At 49.8% G+C, this 12,836-nt stretch overlaps 2 protein-coding genes across 2 annotated transcripts; both read right to left on the bottom strand.

Moving 5' to 3' along the window:
• Positions 1-1,125: 1,125 nt before the first annotated feature.
• Positions 1,126-3,664, bottom strand: LOC135824010 (5-aminolevulinate synthase-like). The gene has a single exon (XM_065336900.1). It carries the CDS (start codon positions 3,259-3,261, stop codon positions 1,747-1,749), a length of 1,515 nt encoding a protein of 504 aa, XP_065192972.1. The 5' UTR covers positions 3,262-3,664; the 3' UTR covers positions 1,126-1,746.
• Positions 3,665-8,017: 4,353 nt separating this feature from the next.
• On the bottom strand, positions 8,018-11,279 carry LOC135824009 (upstream stimulatory factor 2-like). The gene has a single exon (XM_065336899.1). The coding sequence runs from the start codon at positions 11,025-11,027 to the stop codon at positions 9,372-9,374; it is 1,656 nt and encodes a 551-aa protein (XP_065192971.1). The 5' UTR covers positions 11,028-11,279; the 3' UTR covers positions 8,018-9,371.
• Positions 11,280-12,836: the final 1,557 nt, after the last annotated feature.

Here is a 12,836-nt window from a genome sequence, read left to right as displayed (position 1 = left end):
CGACAAAAAGGCACAACGCTGTCTTTGTCGGTATTAGTGCAGGGTTGGTTTGCATGCAGCATCGACTTGAGCTCAGTGCTATTGGAATAATTATCAACAATAATAGGCTACCAAAGCTGCTACCAAAATGTCGTTGTTGTTGCCGTAACTTTCCTCTCTCCGTTCTTCTCCGTGCTTTCCTGTTGTCTCTCCACGGTGTTCTGCTGTTGCCTCCTTCAAGTTCAACCTTCTTTTTCCTTTACCTCTCTGCAGGATTCTCCCTATTCTGTCGGTATAACTACATGATATTGTACATTTACTTCCGGGCATCCCTTCTCAACCTTGTTCTTGAGCATTTTTATCGTTTGACCTTGAGAATCATCACTGGAATCACCAGACAAACAAACTACTACTAGATCGATCACTGACCTAGTGTGGTGGTAGAATACTGTCACGAGAACAGGTGCATCGTGTCCACGAAGGCCTCACTCGGGGATCGAGCTCAGCCGGCCTTGGTGACAGCTGTTCACCGGCAGACAAACAAATCAGTGTAAATAATTGCTACAGTGTATATACAGAGCACAAGTAACTAGTTACTTGATTAGTTATGCAACGACTGAGTCTGCAGATGGCTCCATACCTGCCTGATCTTCTCCCATTCTAATTTATATAATGCTGTCTGTCCGCTCCCTGGACAGTGTCAAGCAGGGAGTCGACTCCCTGGTGACAAGTGACCCACATGTACATGACAGTACAAATACTACAATCATCATGTACATATAGGTGTAGATCGGAGCTGTTACCTAAGAAGATGGCATCAGATATATTTGGGTACCTCATAAAAGGTTCACAGCTCTTTTAACAAACACAAGCATTGAAATACTGAAATGAAAACAGTTGAAAGAGAATGGATGATGAAATCGAATGATCAATTGGAACAGCACACACACACACACACACACACACACACACACACACACACACACACACACACACACACACACACACACATCAGTTTGTTCGAATAGGTGGATCTGTTTGGCTGCAATGGGTATGTGGAAATGTTATCCGGCAGGCAAATATTTTTGAACTATTTCTAAAAGTAGCCCGCAATCTGAGAATACGCTCAAACCAGCCACACGTAAATTGACTTATCGGCATGCATCAGCAAAGGGCATGCATCCATGCCAGTAATTGTGCTTGAAGAGAGCTGTAATTGACACCTTGTCAAGGATACACCTTCACACACTAGTGAAGGACCATGCAGATCTTGTTTCAAGCAAAAACAGCCTATGAAGGCCCATGCAGATCTGAGTATGCGCAAAACAGCCAGCACCCGGCACAGAACGGGTGACAACCTCATGACCTGCATAATGCACACGGGCTGCAAGTCGGAGTTGACATGGCAACGGGCCGTGAGTCTGTGTTGACATGACAACAGGTCGTTAGTCGGTGCTGGCATGGCAATGTTATTGGCGCTGTACGCACAAAGCTAAGCCGCACAGAACTGAGGCGGCTAAAGGCACAAGCACGGGGTCGGGGAACAAGTCAACTCCCGTGCTGTTTGCCAACCTTATCGAAAGCTGGATCTTATCACTCTCAGCTGGAGAGATACATGTACAATCATGTAGATATAACTACAATAGATGTCTGGGTATGTTGCCTCATTATCCACATACGAACGTCAAATTTCCAGCGTTTGCTGCTCGCGAGAGGATTAAATGCTGTGTACACAGACTGTATGTCAAGCACTACCGAGTCGAGCGACTATTCAATTATATCTCTATGAAGAGTATGCGTGAGCGGGAGGTCGTGTCGCTTCCAGAGCATAGCCAGTGCTTCGACAAGATGATTAATCTGCGCCGCCGTGTGACCGGGCATGGGTACTACGCGCAGCAGCTCCTTTCCGCGCGCCACCGCGGGATGCCGGACGGCGGGTACGTACACGCCAAACTCGTGGAGCAGACTACGGCTGAGAATGTGCACCGTCTCCGGATGGTGAACGCACACGGGCACAATGTGCGAGTCGTTGCGGATGAGCGGGATGCCCTCCTCCTCCAGGAGTTTCCGCACCGTGGCCACGTTGTGGAAGAGCTTCTCGCGCAGCTCGCGTCCCTCCGCCGTCTGCAGGATGCGCAGCGCCACCAGGCCCGTGGCTGCCATGCCCGGGGTCAGAGCGCTCGTGAAGACAAAGCCGCGTGCTCGATGGCGCACGGCCTCCGTGAAGCCAAGGCTGGACGCCACATAGCCACCCTGGAAGCCGGCGCCCTTGCCCAGTGTACTGGCCACGATGTCCACCTCACCCTCGCATTCCTGCAGTTCCAGTATGCCACGGCCATTCTCGCCAAACAGGCCCAGAGAGTGAGCCTCGTCAATGAACGTTAGAGCACCGTATTGCCGCGCTAGACGCACAATCTCCGGCACTGGGCTGATGTCGCCGAGCATCGAGTACACCGACTCGAACACAATCACCTTTGGCCGCGGTGCATCCGCGTCCTCCTCTTCACGGTCGGCGGCCAGCAGCTCTTCAAGATGCTGTGTGTCGCAATGGCGGTAGATTCGCTTCTGGCCGCCAGACCGCTGTATTCCCTCTATGATTGATGCATGGTTGCCCTCGTCCGAGTAGATTATACACCCAGGCAGCCACGAGCCCAGGCAAGACAGAATGCAGTTGTTTGCATCGAAGCAGCTCAGAAACAGGATACTGCTCTCCTGGCGATGCATGCGTGCGCACTCGCGCTCCAGCATCTGAAGATAAAGTGTGTTTCCGGTGATGTAGCGAGATCCCGTGCAACTTACGCCGTGTTTCTCCGTGAATCGTCGCATCGTCTCGATGAGCAACGGGTGCGCGCTCAGCCCCAGGTAGTCGGTGGTGGCGAACACCGTCACATTGCGCAGGTCCTCCGTAACCTGTTCCAGGCGTCGTGACATGTCGCCAGGTTCTGCCGTGACGCTGTCCAACAGTTCATCGAGTTTAGGAATGATATCGGCCGTCTGCTCATACAAGTCGGGCGCTGCGCCCGCCTGATTTGGGAGTGAAGCATTGACACGTTGGTGGAGTGGCAGGAAGAAGTCGTACATACCTTGGGCCAACCGGAACTCCGTCTCCTTACGGAAGAACGTGTCGTAATCAAAGGCCGGTTGCGGGCGTTCCACAGCTTTGCTTTTCAGCTCCATGCCCGCTGCTGCGGATGTGGAGGGAGCATGCCGGAGTCCACCGAGAAGGCGAGCTGAGTCCAGTATGGAACGGACAGAGCGTCGACATGTCGGTGCACAAGCCATTTTGGTCTAGTTGGCACTACTTTGAACCCGGCTACAAACGTGTAGATAAGAGTGTTCCGGAAATAAATTATGCCGTCTTTTTACGAGTGTCGGTTTCAAGGTTTTCTGATCAAAACGCTACTCCCCTTGCACTTGAAGTTCTATGTAGACTAGTCCAGTGGAAGCAACAAAGGGTTTGCATGGTTTGGTAACTAACTAACTACTTGAAGTCCAGATTGGACCAGAACCTGGAATTCATCCAGCCAAGCTCTGCAAGAGCAGAACTGGCGTGCCGCTGCTGCAAGCCGCGAATCTTCCGTCTCGGATCTGACGAGCGCACAGTCCACTCAAAACAGGCTTCCGGACAGGCGCTCGATCGACGTCGTTCAGAACAGTTTCAGCGGTGAAGTAAAAAATAATAATTATTAGCTGCGGGCTGGGCCCATGCCATGGGGAGACACATGGCCACTATGTCACTGTGTGGAGTAAAGCACCGATTCGATCGTGTTCTTCACTGGCACTTGGCATTGACGGAGAAGAGTCGTGAACACATCGAGTCGCTGCCTCCACCGCCACAAGGTATGACCGGAAGGGCAGATGGCATGGCAGACCACCTAGTACCTCGGCACCTGACTGTATTCTTCTTATTTTCACCAGCAGGATAATATTGGTGACCATGGCGTTTCAGCTGTTTGTCCATGCTGCTACATGTAGTACTTGTTAGACTGAGCATCTGATTATACGAGCACAGAGGCAGTGCACTCCGGAAAGAAGGCCTCTACAATCTCCATCATTACCCGCAGAGCCAACTACTTACTAGTACTACATCTTACGTACATGAAGCAGGTAAGATTGAGGACGCTGACCATTCCAATGCAAGACAGATATGTACAGTCATGTACATGTAGAGGTTGTGCGATCACATCATCAGTTGCTATGCTTAGAGGTCGTCGCAACAGTTGTTTGACGTCCCTGAACCGAACATCGTTCATTTCGTACTCGGACCCCCCCCCCCCCCTGATATGAACGCAGCTTGCTATGCTGGACGATAAAAATCGCATGCATGTACATTGTACATGTGTACAGGGCCGGTCAATTTGTGATTTTGGCTCGTACCCCCCCCCCCCTCCAACGAATGATGTTCGTTTCAGGGACGACAAAAACTTTTGCAACGACTCCTTCTTGTAAAGTCGGAGCACAGCGATGCACTAGCGACTCACTAGCGGCCCACTACACTATGACTGACGCTCCGCAGTGCCCATAAGCAGTTCCGCTGACTCACCACCATGACCCCTTCGGTCGCATAACTACAGTTTCTATCGTAAAATACCTATCCCTAGCTAGAAATCCGATCCTGGCCCCTTACCCCCTCCCCCTTACCCCCTTACCCCCCTCCCCCTTAGGGCCCGGTCACACATGCACTGGGATTCGCTTCGGCGACGAGGTTCGGCGGCAGCGAGCCTGGTGTCGCTCCAGCGAAACCACGTGTGTGTGGTCCGGTCACACATACAAACAGGGCACAACTCCTACTTTGGCGGAACATGAGACTGTGGTGCATACGGTACGGAGAATAGACGAGGTCAATGACTATCTTGCACGCATTTTTGTTGCATGGACATCATACGCATACAAATTTCTCGTAGCAAGTCCATATACAGCAGACCGTGGTGTTTTCCGCTGAAGCGAATCCGCAGAAGCGACAGTCTCGCTTTGAAAATTTTGGAGGAAGCGGATTGGAGTTTCCGCTGAAGCGGAAGTTCCGCTTTTCGCCGTTGCCATGCCATTTTTCGCTCCTGCGACCTCGCTTCAGCGTATACGCTACTTTCGAGTGCATGTGTGACCGGGCCCTAACCCCCCTTACCCCCCCCCCCCTCCTTCCGGGCTTGGGCTATTATTGTAGGCCCTGGCAGACAACAGTTACATGTAATGTACATGGTCGAGACAGATTAGCCAAAGGCAAAGATGGCAAAGTAGTTTGCTTGGGGTAAAAGGTGGGGAGGGGGGGGGGGGATAGCCCCTGGCTGACAACAGTTACATGGTCGCTGAGATATACATGACTTGTATCGCCAAAGATGGCATAGTAGTTTTCTTGGGGAAAACGGATCGCTTGAGACATGGAAGTGTTGAGAACGAATGCATGCTGCATCCGTAGACCGGGCTGCATCAATTTTCCCGGTCAGGCAGGGTCGTCCGACAAGCTACGGCCACTACGGTTTTGAGCATACAACTTGTTTACTTCGACTTTGGGCTCTACAGTACTGAGTCTACAGTTTGAAATGTTTTGGAGAGGGCCCCGGAATGGCACCTACAAAAATAAATCCACTGTGTTTGGCAAATGAATACGATCAGTTTTTGCAGTTTCGGCTGAGTTTCTTGTAATTAGAAATGTCTCTGCAACGAGACCCTCATCCCTTACTTGTAGAAAGAGCCTGTCACGGACCCTCAGAGTATGCAGCTCTGCACATGGAGTCTGGCGGGGCACGCTGCCCGCAAACTGGGAAATCAGCTGTTGGCATCAGGGATCGAGTACAGTAGAGTCGCGTGCTGAAGAACGTTCAGCCTGAAATGCTAAGAACGCCACAGCCTAAAGATTATACTAGTACATGATCCAGTACGGTGATTGAGTATGATCCAGTACGAATTGTTTCTAAGAACGAAGCCTGATTGCTGAAAAATAAGAGCGCCCCAGGCTAACCCCTTGGAAACGACGTTCTTGGACGCGCGACTCTACTGTAGTAAACTACTAATGACTCGATGTTGATTTGTTAGGTAAGGTTTCCTACCACAAAGGACATTTTTCTTTGTAACTTCGGATACTACACGCACATGTAGTAGTTGCGTACATGATGATCCAGTCAGGCAGTGTGCACCTTTCTACCAGCTACATGTACATGTACCGCATTACCTGCATGAAGTCATTACATTTTTATATTTTTATAGGCCTTTGGTTTTCGGCTAAAGGATTTCGCTAAACAACCTATACACATTGAAAAAATGGGGTTCATGAGATGTTTGGAACTGTTTTCCACACACTTCCATAGGAATAATCCAAATTTCAAGCCAATAGGCCAATTTTCGGCTTAACAGCACTAGATATGCTAACCTGTGGCAGTCCTCCCCAATCAATCACAGACATCTATGCATGGTATCTACAAATATTACACAGCAATGAATCAAACAAGTCTCATTCCGCTGTTACTCCGAGTTTCGTGTCAGAACACTTCATCAGACAGCATATGGTATCTACATGTACATGTACAGTGGAGATTGGATATAACGACACTCCTTCGGGAGAAAGCAAAATGTCGCTATATTCGATCTGTCACTAAACCCGGTCTTCACATTTAGTATGCAATATGTACATGTATATCAAAATGACAGAAACGTATTGTAGATATACATACATGCACATGACGTGGATAACGGATGTGTATCTACTATGTACATGTGTCTTGCATGCATTGTTCAAGGTAAAGTCATTCCGCACCGCTACAACATGCAATGATTATGTAAAGCAGTGACCCGGAGGTCCGGGCACGTGGCACAGCCATATACCATGTTCCAGACATGCCAGTCTGCCTGATACGAGAGGAAAGTCGTTATATCCGATGTATTTTCCCTGTTTTTCAGGTCTTTGGGCACCAAAAAAGTGTCAGTAAATTCGATCTGTTGTTATTTTCGAGGTCGTTATACCCGATCTATAATGTACAGAAAAGACTTGCTAAACGACTTGGGCAACAGAATTGTGTCGCTAAACTCGATTTGTCGTTATACCCAAGGTCGTTATATCCAATCTCCACTGTATGTACTTATTCAGCATACTAAGCATTCTATCATCATATGCATCCATTACAACACTCTGGATAATGCAGAACACTCAAATCCTATAATTATACATGTATAGGATCCATATTTTAGTTCTGATGTATAGGATCCGACAAAAAAAAAAAACAGACATGTTCTCTCTAAAACGGCCCTATAAAGTCAAGTGATAATACTGGCACTCTTGGAAACTTCTGCAGAGAACCTACTGATACTGCCATAACACCTTATGATACAATTATTTAGGCACACAACTTATCCCGGGCGGAAGCAGGGTCGTGGAGCAAGTTGTGCAGGGCACGGCTACAGTTTAGCTCACGGACCAGAGTTACGCACCCTATATTGGGCAATAGAGAGGTTTTGGGGTACGATTTTCCGTGCCAAAATCCGCATCGACGCTACGGATTTTTTCGAGGCAGGCTGAACACAATTTTTCGGCACGAGGAATCCGGGTGGACTGGCTTTCACATACGAACCATGTTTCGTATGGAGATTTTGCATCATCGACTGCAGAAAGATTTTTTGTGTACAGATTCGGTACGAGAAACATCGATTTCCATGGGAAGTTTTGATTTCGGTACAATTAAATTTTCAAACTAATAAATAATATAGCGCGGAGAATATGACGTGTTTGCGATCGTAACCTAGGCAATGACGGCAAATACATAATTTCCGTACTCCGGAATATTTCAGTACTCCAAACGACATACAATTACATAATTCCGTAGCGCCTCAGCTCTGCGGATTTTGGCACGGAAATTAAACTCCGGAACCTCTCTAATGACTGACGTCATGACCCTTGGTAACTAGTTAACTACATACCAAAACAATGTGGAGAAGAAAAATACGATAACCGCAGAAAGCCGATCAGGACACGCATAGAGACAGGCTCCTGTCTGGAACGACCCACCACCGCCACCGCAAAGCACACACCACGCAATACAGACGTGTGACGTGATGTTGCAGGACCACGACGACGATCGAAATAGAACAAAATCGATAGAAATCTACTAAATACGCATGTCAGACAGTTAATATCATTCCGTAAAGAAAGCACAGCGCCCTCATTCAAGTCCTAGTGATTGCATAGCACCAGAAGCAAATCACATAACTATGGTAACACAGTAGGAGTTCAAGCCTGGGGACACAGCTGGCACAAGGAACTATCAAGGACAAGCAATGACAAGCGCACAACGCGGCGCGGCAAACACGAGGAAATATCTTATAAAAAAAAGAGGCGAGAAACCAAACGCAGACAAGCCGGTAGTGAGTGTACAGACTACCTGGAGAGACACGCGTGCGCGCACTACACAACACCCACAGCGTGAAAACAACGCATCGAACGTTGACTGCAGTCATCTCACCGCGTCAAAAAGAGGCCAACGAAAGGTTGCGGCAAACAGGGCAGCAAGATGGAAGGCAAGGAAGCCTCCAAGAGAGAAACGAAACAGAACAAGTGCTGCTTCGACAAGGAAAGAGCAAAGAACACGCATACATCACACCAGAACAAAAAAAGAACGAAGAGGCACTGGCCGAAAAGGGAATGTTCAAACAAAACAACTCGGCAATACTTCATTTTAGCACATGCGGCGGGGCCTGTAGACACCAAACCTACCACCGCCACAACAACAGCGGGCCACTTGTCACTTCAAAGTCGAAGAAAGAACAGAGCTACTGCAGCCTCTTGTACACGTGTCCAGTAGCTGCTTCTGCTTTCATAGATTTCAAATCAAAACAGGGAAAGGCCTGGAATACGCTGCCCATCGACGAGCCAGTGGGCGCATCATATATTATCATATACTAGAGGTCTATAGTCGATCACCGCTCACAGGTGATTGTCTCAAGGAGCACGCAGCACACAAAGCTAGACAACGGCGCGGAACATCAGCTATATCCACACGGAGCAGGAGACGTGCTGCGTCACATAATAGCAGGAGGAAACACATACGCACAAACGCACCCACGAATGCGGAGAGGTTCGGCTAGCAGGCTAAGGATACGCCTGGAACCAGTGTGCGCCGAGCGGAACTCTGTCAAGCAGCACCCACCACCAGGTAAACACTGTGCTCTGTTTCTTATCTTGCTGGCAGTGGCTTTCTACAATCTAGCACCCTGCTACCATCTACACGTACATTACAAAAGACAAAGCCACGCGAGCCTGGCCCAGCAATTACTCTCAACATCCAACAGGGGACATCAGCAATTACTCTCAACATCCAACAGCGGGCACACAAGACAGTCGACCGAAGAACTAGCAGGACAGCAACACAGCGGATTGCGGCACACACACACATAGCCGGCGGCGACTGTTATGACTCGGGTGCAGCAGACACGTGGTTACTTAGTACGGAGCTCAAGGCAACCGATGCAGCAATCAGCGGTGTTGCAGATGAGTTGGCAGCGGACATGGGCACCGCATTGCCAGCGGTCGCTGCCGCCACTACAGCAGACTTTGTGACTACGGGCGTAAGCGGCGGTGGTGATGCCAGTTGCGATAACGACGGCTGAATGAGAGGTGGCGGGTGCACTGCGCCCGCGCCTGCCTCGTCGCTGCGCATCGGCTGTTCTACCACCGGCTGGGGAGACAGGACACGTACAGTTTGCTGCTGCTGCATGGGGGTGTCTTGTGCCACATCCGTGATGCGAACCTGCATGACATTGTTCGAAGCGCTGGCGGCAACCATCGGTATGACCTCTGGCAGCTTATTGCCATCAACAACACTGCTCGTGACACTCACAGAACTGGCGGCAACGGGTGCGGTGGCGGCGGCTGAGGAGACTGCTGCACCATTGCCACCAGCGCTGTTCGGCGTGCTGATCCTGAACAGGTTGAACGTCGGTTTGAGGCCGCTTTCCAGGAGCTGCTGACGCAGCAGGGTGTGCTGAGATGCGCACTGCAGCAGCTGGCTATGCTCGGACTCGTAGCGCTTCTTCAGCGCAGCGAGCTCGTCCTTGAGCTCGGTGATGTAGGTCACGGACTTGCCGAGCATGTGGCCCTTGCTGGTGTTGGTGCCGCCGGCCATGGGAGGATTCGGCACGATCTCCTTCAGCCGGTCCATCCAGAAGTTGATCTTGTCTCGCCGCCGCCGCTCCACTTCGTTGTGCACGGCGCGCCGCTTGCTCTCGCGCGGGCTGCACGAGCGGCCTCGCTTCATCGGCGTCAGCGTACCGCCCGGCGACTCCACGTCCATCATCTGCGTGCCAGAGCCGGTCGGCGACGCGGCAACCATGGCTACGGGCGAGCCGTCCGGCCGCACGGCCGTGGTCACCACTGACGGCGAGGGGAGTGCCTCGGACGACGACGGCCGCGGTGCGATGGTTGGCACGGTGCCGGGGGCGTTCTGCAGCATGAAGTAGAACGGTCCCGGCGGCAGGCCAGCAACGCCGCCACCGCCGGCCACTGCTGCTTGCGCCTGCTGCAGTGCTGCGGGTGACGGCAGGCGATCAGAGCCGCCAGTGGACACGGACGGTAATATCTGAGTCAGTGTGCCATGCTGCTGCTGCTGCTGCTGCGCTTGTTGTTGCTGCTGCTGATGCTGGATCATGGGCGATTCACAACCATTATTGTGCGTGTTGTTGCCATTTGTGCTGCTACTGCTGGTGGAGATAGCAGCAGCCTCCGTTGCTGCAGCATCTGCAGTGCTGGGACTGGCGTTGACTACGCTACTGCTACATTGGTCCTGCTGCCCACTGCCTGGTACTGCTGCAGTCTGGAAAGCCGACGAGGCCGAGGGCACCAGGACAGGTGAGACTTGCAGTCGATTTTGAACGTGCACCAACGGCACGGCGGTGATGGCTGTTTCGCTTGGCACTGCTGATTGGAATACGCTGATGGGCGGCGTGCTGGGTGCATTCGGCATATCACTGGTCTGGGCTTCCTGGCTCTGGGCATCAGCTGCGCCTTCGGACTCAGCAGGCTTTCCGTTGACCTGCGATTCGCTCACGCTGTGCTCTTCAGTTTCCATTATTTTACGTTTTGCAAATCAACAGATCATAATAATGTTGGACGGTGACAAATTAATCAGCAAGGCGCGAGATCTAAGAGGTCAAGCTGCTCCAACACCTCACTGCACACATAAGATAAACTTTTGATCAGGTGAGTAGACGTACCAGGAAACATAACCAGCTCGAAGCCCTCCAGTCTCCACCGAACACACCAATATTTTTTCGTATTTCAGAGGAAACAGTACTTCCACGCTCACATGTGCATACTCACTGGCGCAGCTGGATCCGTGCGCCATGCATGCAGTGCGATCTTGCTCACACACTGGCGTAGTAATCGGTAGGCGGTGAACGACGTGTGCCGTTTCACGCAAAAAAGACTCCCGCGCAAACTACACGAGCACACAAGCAAAACCTCCGCTACAAACCTACCCGAATCACATCTAGTCATAGAAACAATTGGGTTAACCCAACATAATCAGCGTTCGATCCGGAAAACCTGCAAATCACCCAGGTCGCACTTGCAAATCTCACTTCGAACTTCCTTCTGCTTGTCGGCCGACTTGCGCATCGATCGTGCGATCGTGCGGCCGCATACTCTCGTAGTAGACTGTGAGCCAAGTGCATGAATTCATGATTTTCGTTCCCACTTTGGGTGTACCGCGATTTTGTTCTTTTAGCATGTGGAGAGACCTAATACTATATATAGTAATAGAAGATCATTTTTGATTGTTGTCAGTTTGGGAAGCTTGCAGGGAAGTCAAAATAAGCAATTATCTTAACATACCCCGTTTCCATAGCAACTACATAGCAACTGACATAGCAACATGCTATTTTGAAGGTGTTTCTTACTTTTTTCAGCAGGCAACGGCACTGGACGAAGAAATGTATATCAAGCGTCATTGCAGCTGGGTTAAAATAACTATACGAGGCCAAAAATTATAGAATTACGCATAAGTGCATTGTATAATGTACGTGCACATTTTAAATATTACTCGAAGTGACGATGCACTGGTAGGTAAGTGCACGTGAAATGGTGCCGACAACCACGAAATGCATTTCAGGAATGATAATGTACAGAACAAACAGGTGGCATTCAATATACAAAGCCCAGCAGCAGCGAATTCTCCAGACAACGGTTGGAAAAGACCATCAATAACAGCCAGGAGAATCTGGTTTAATCCGGTGCAATGCTCATTTCACCCTCTACATCTCTATAATATGGCAGAATAATGTTAAAGAAGTTGCTGGATACAGGATTTGTATATTTGCACTCATATAACTGATCAATGTACCGTTACTTCGTAAGTACTGCTGTATTGCTTCCTAACTTATAAGTGCAAAGGGTAGAGCAATGACCGTAACCAGTAACGTTAGAGGACCGCAGGGGTATACCGGTAGATACAGATCTGTAGTTTATTTGAACTATAATAATAATTATTTTGAAACATTAGTTACATTACCCATTGTATGTACAGAACACAAGCGGAAAGATACAATTAATCATAGTCTGAAGCACTTCAGTATAAAAGATCGAAACAGTTATTAGCTCTCCGGAGATAAGGTACATTGTGCGTTCTACATGTATTTCTGCTCCAACAGATTACAAAAACCTTTAGTTTAGCTTGACTGATCAGCAGCAAGCATGCTAGCACACTGATATGATTGACATGATGATGTTCGCACTGCCACTGCGCTGCACTAGCACTGCACACAATACTATAGAAACCACGAAAAAACATCGTCATGATGCGGCTGGGTTTGCACCACCGTACATTTTTGCGAGGTCAGTGGTGCAACAGAAGTCCGCTCCAGCTCTTGTGACCTTGGTT

The sequence above is a fragment of the Sycon ciliatum genome, chromosome 8, assembly GCF_964019385.1.
Source record: "Sycon ciliatum chromosome 8, ocSycCili1.1, whole genome shotgun sequence".
Lineage (NCBI taxonomy): Eukaryota > Metazoa > Porifera > Calcarea > Leucosolenida > Sycettidae > Sycon > Sycon ciliatum.
This window is presented reverse-complemented; position numbering and strand designations above follow the sequence as displayed.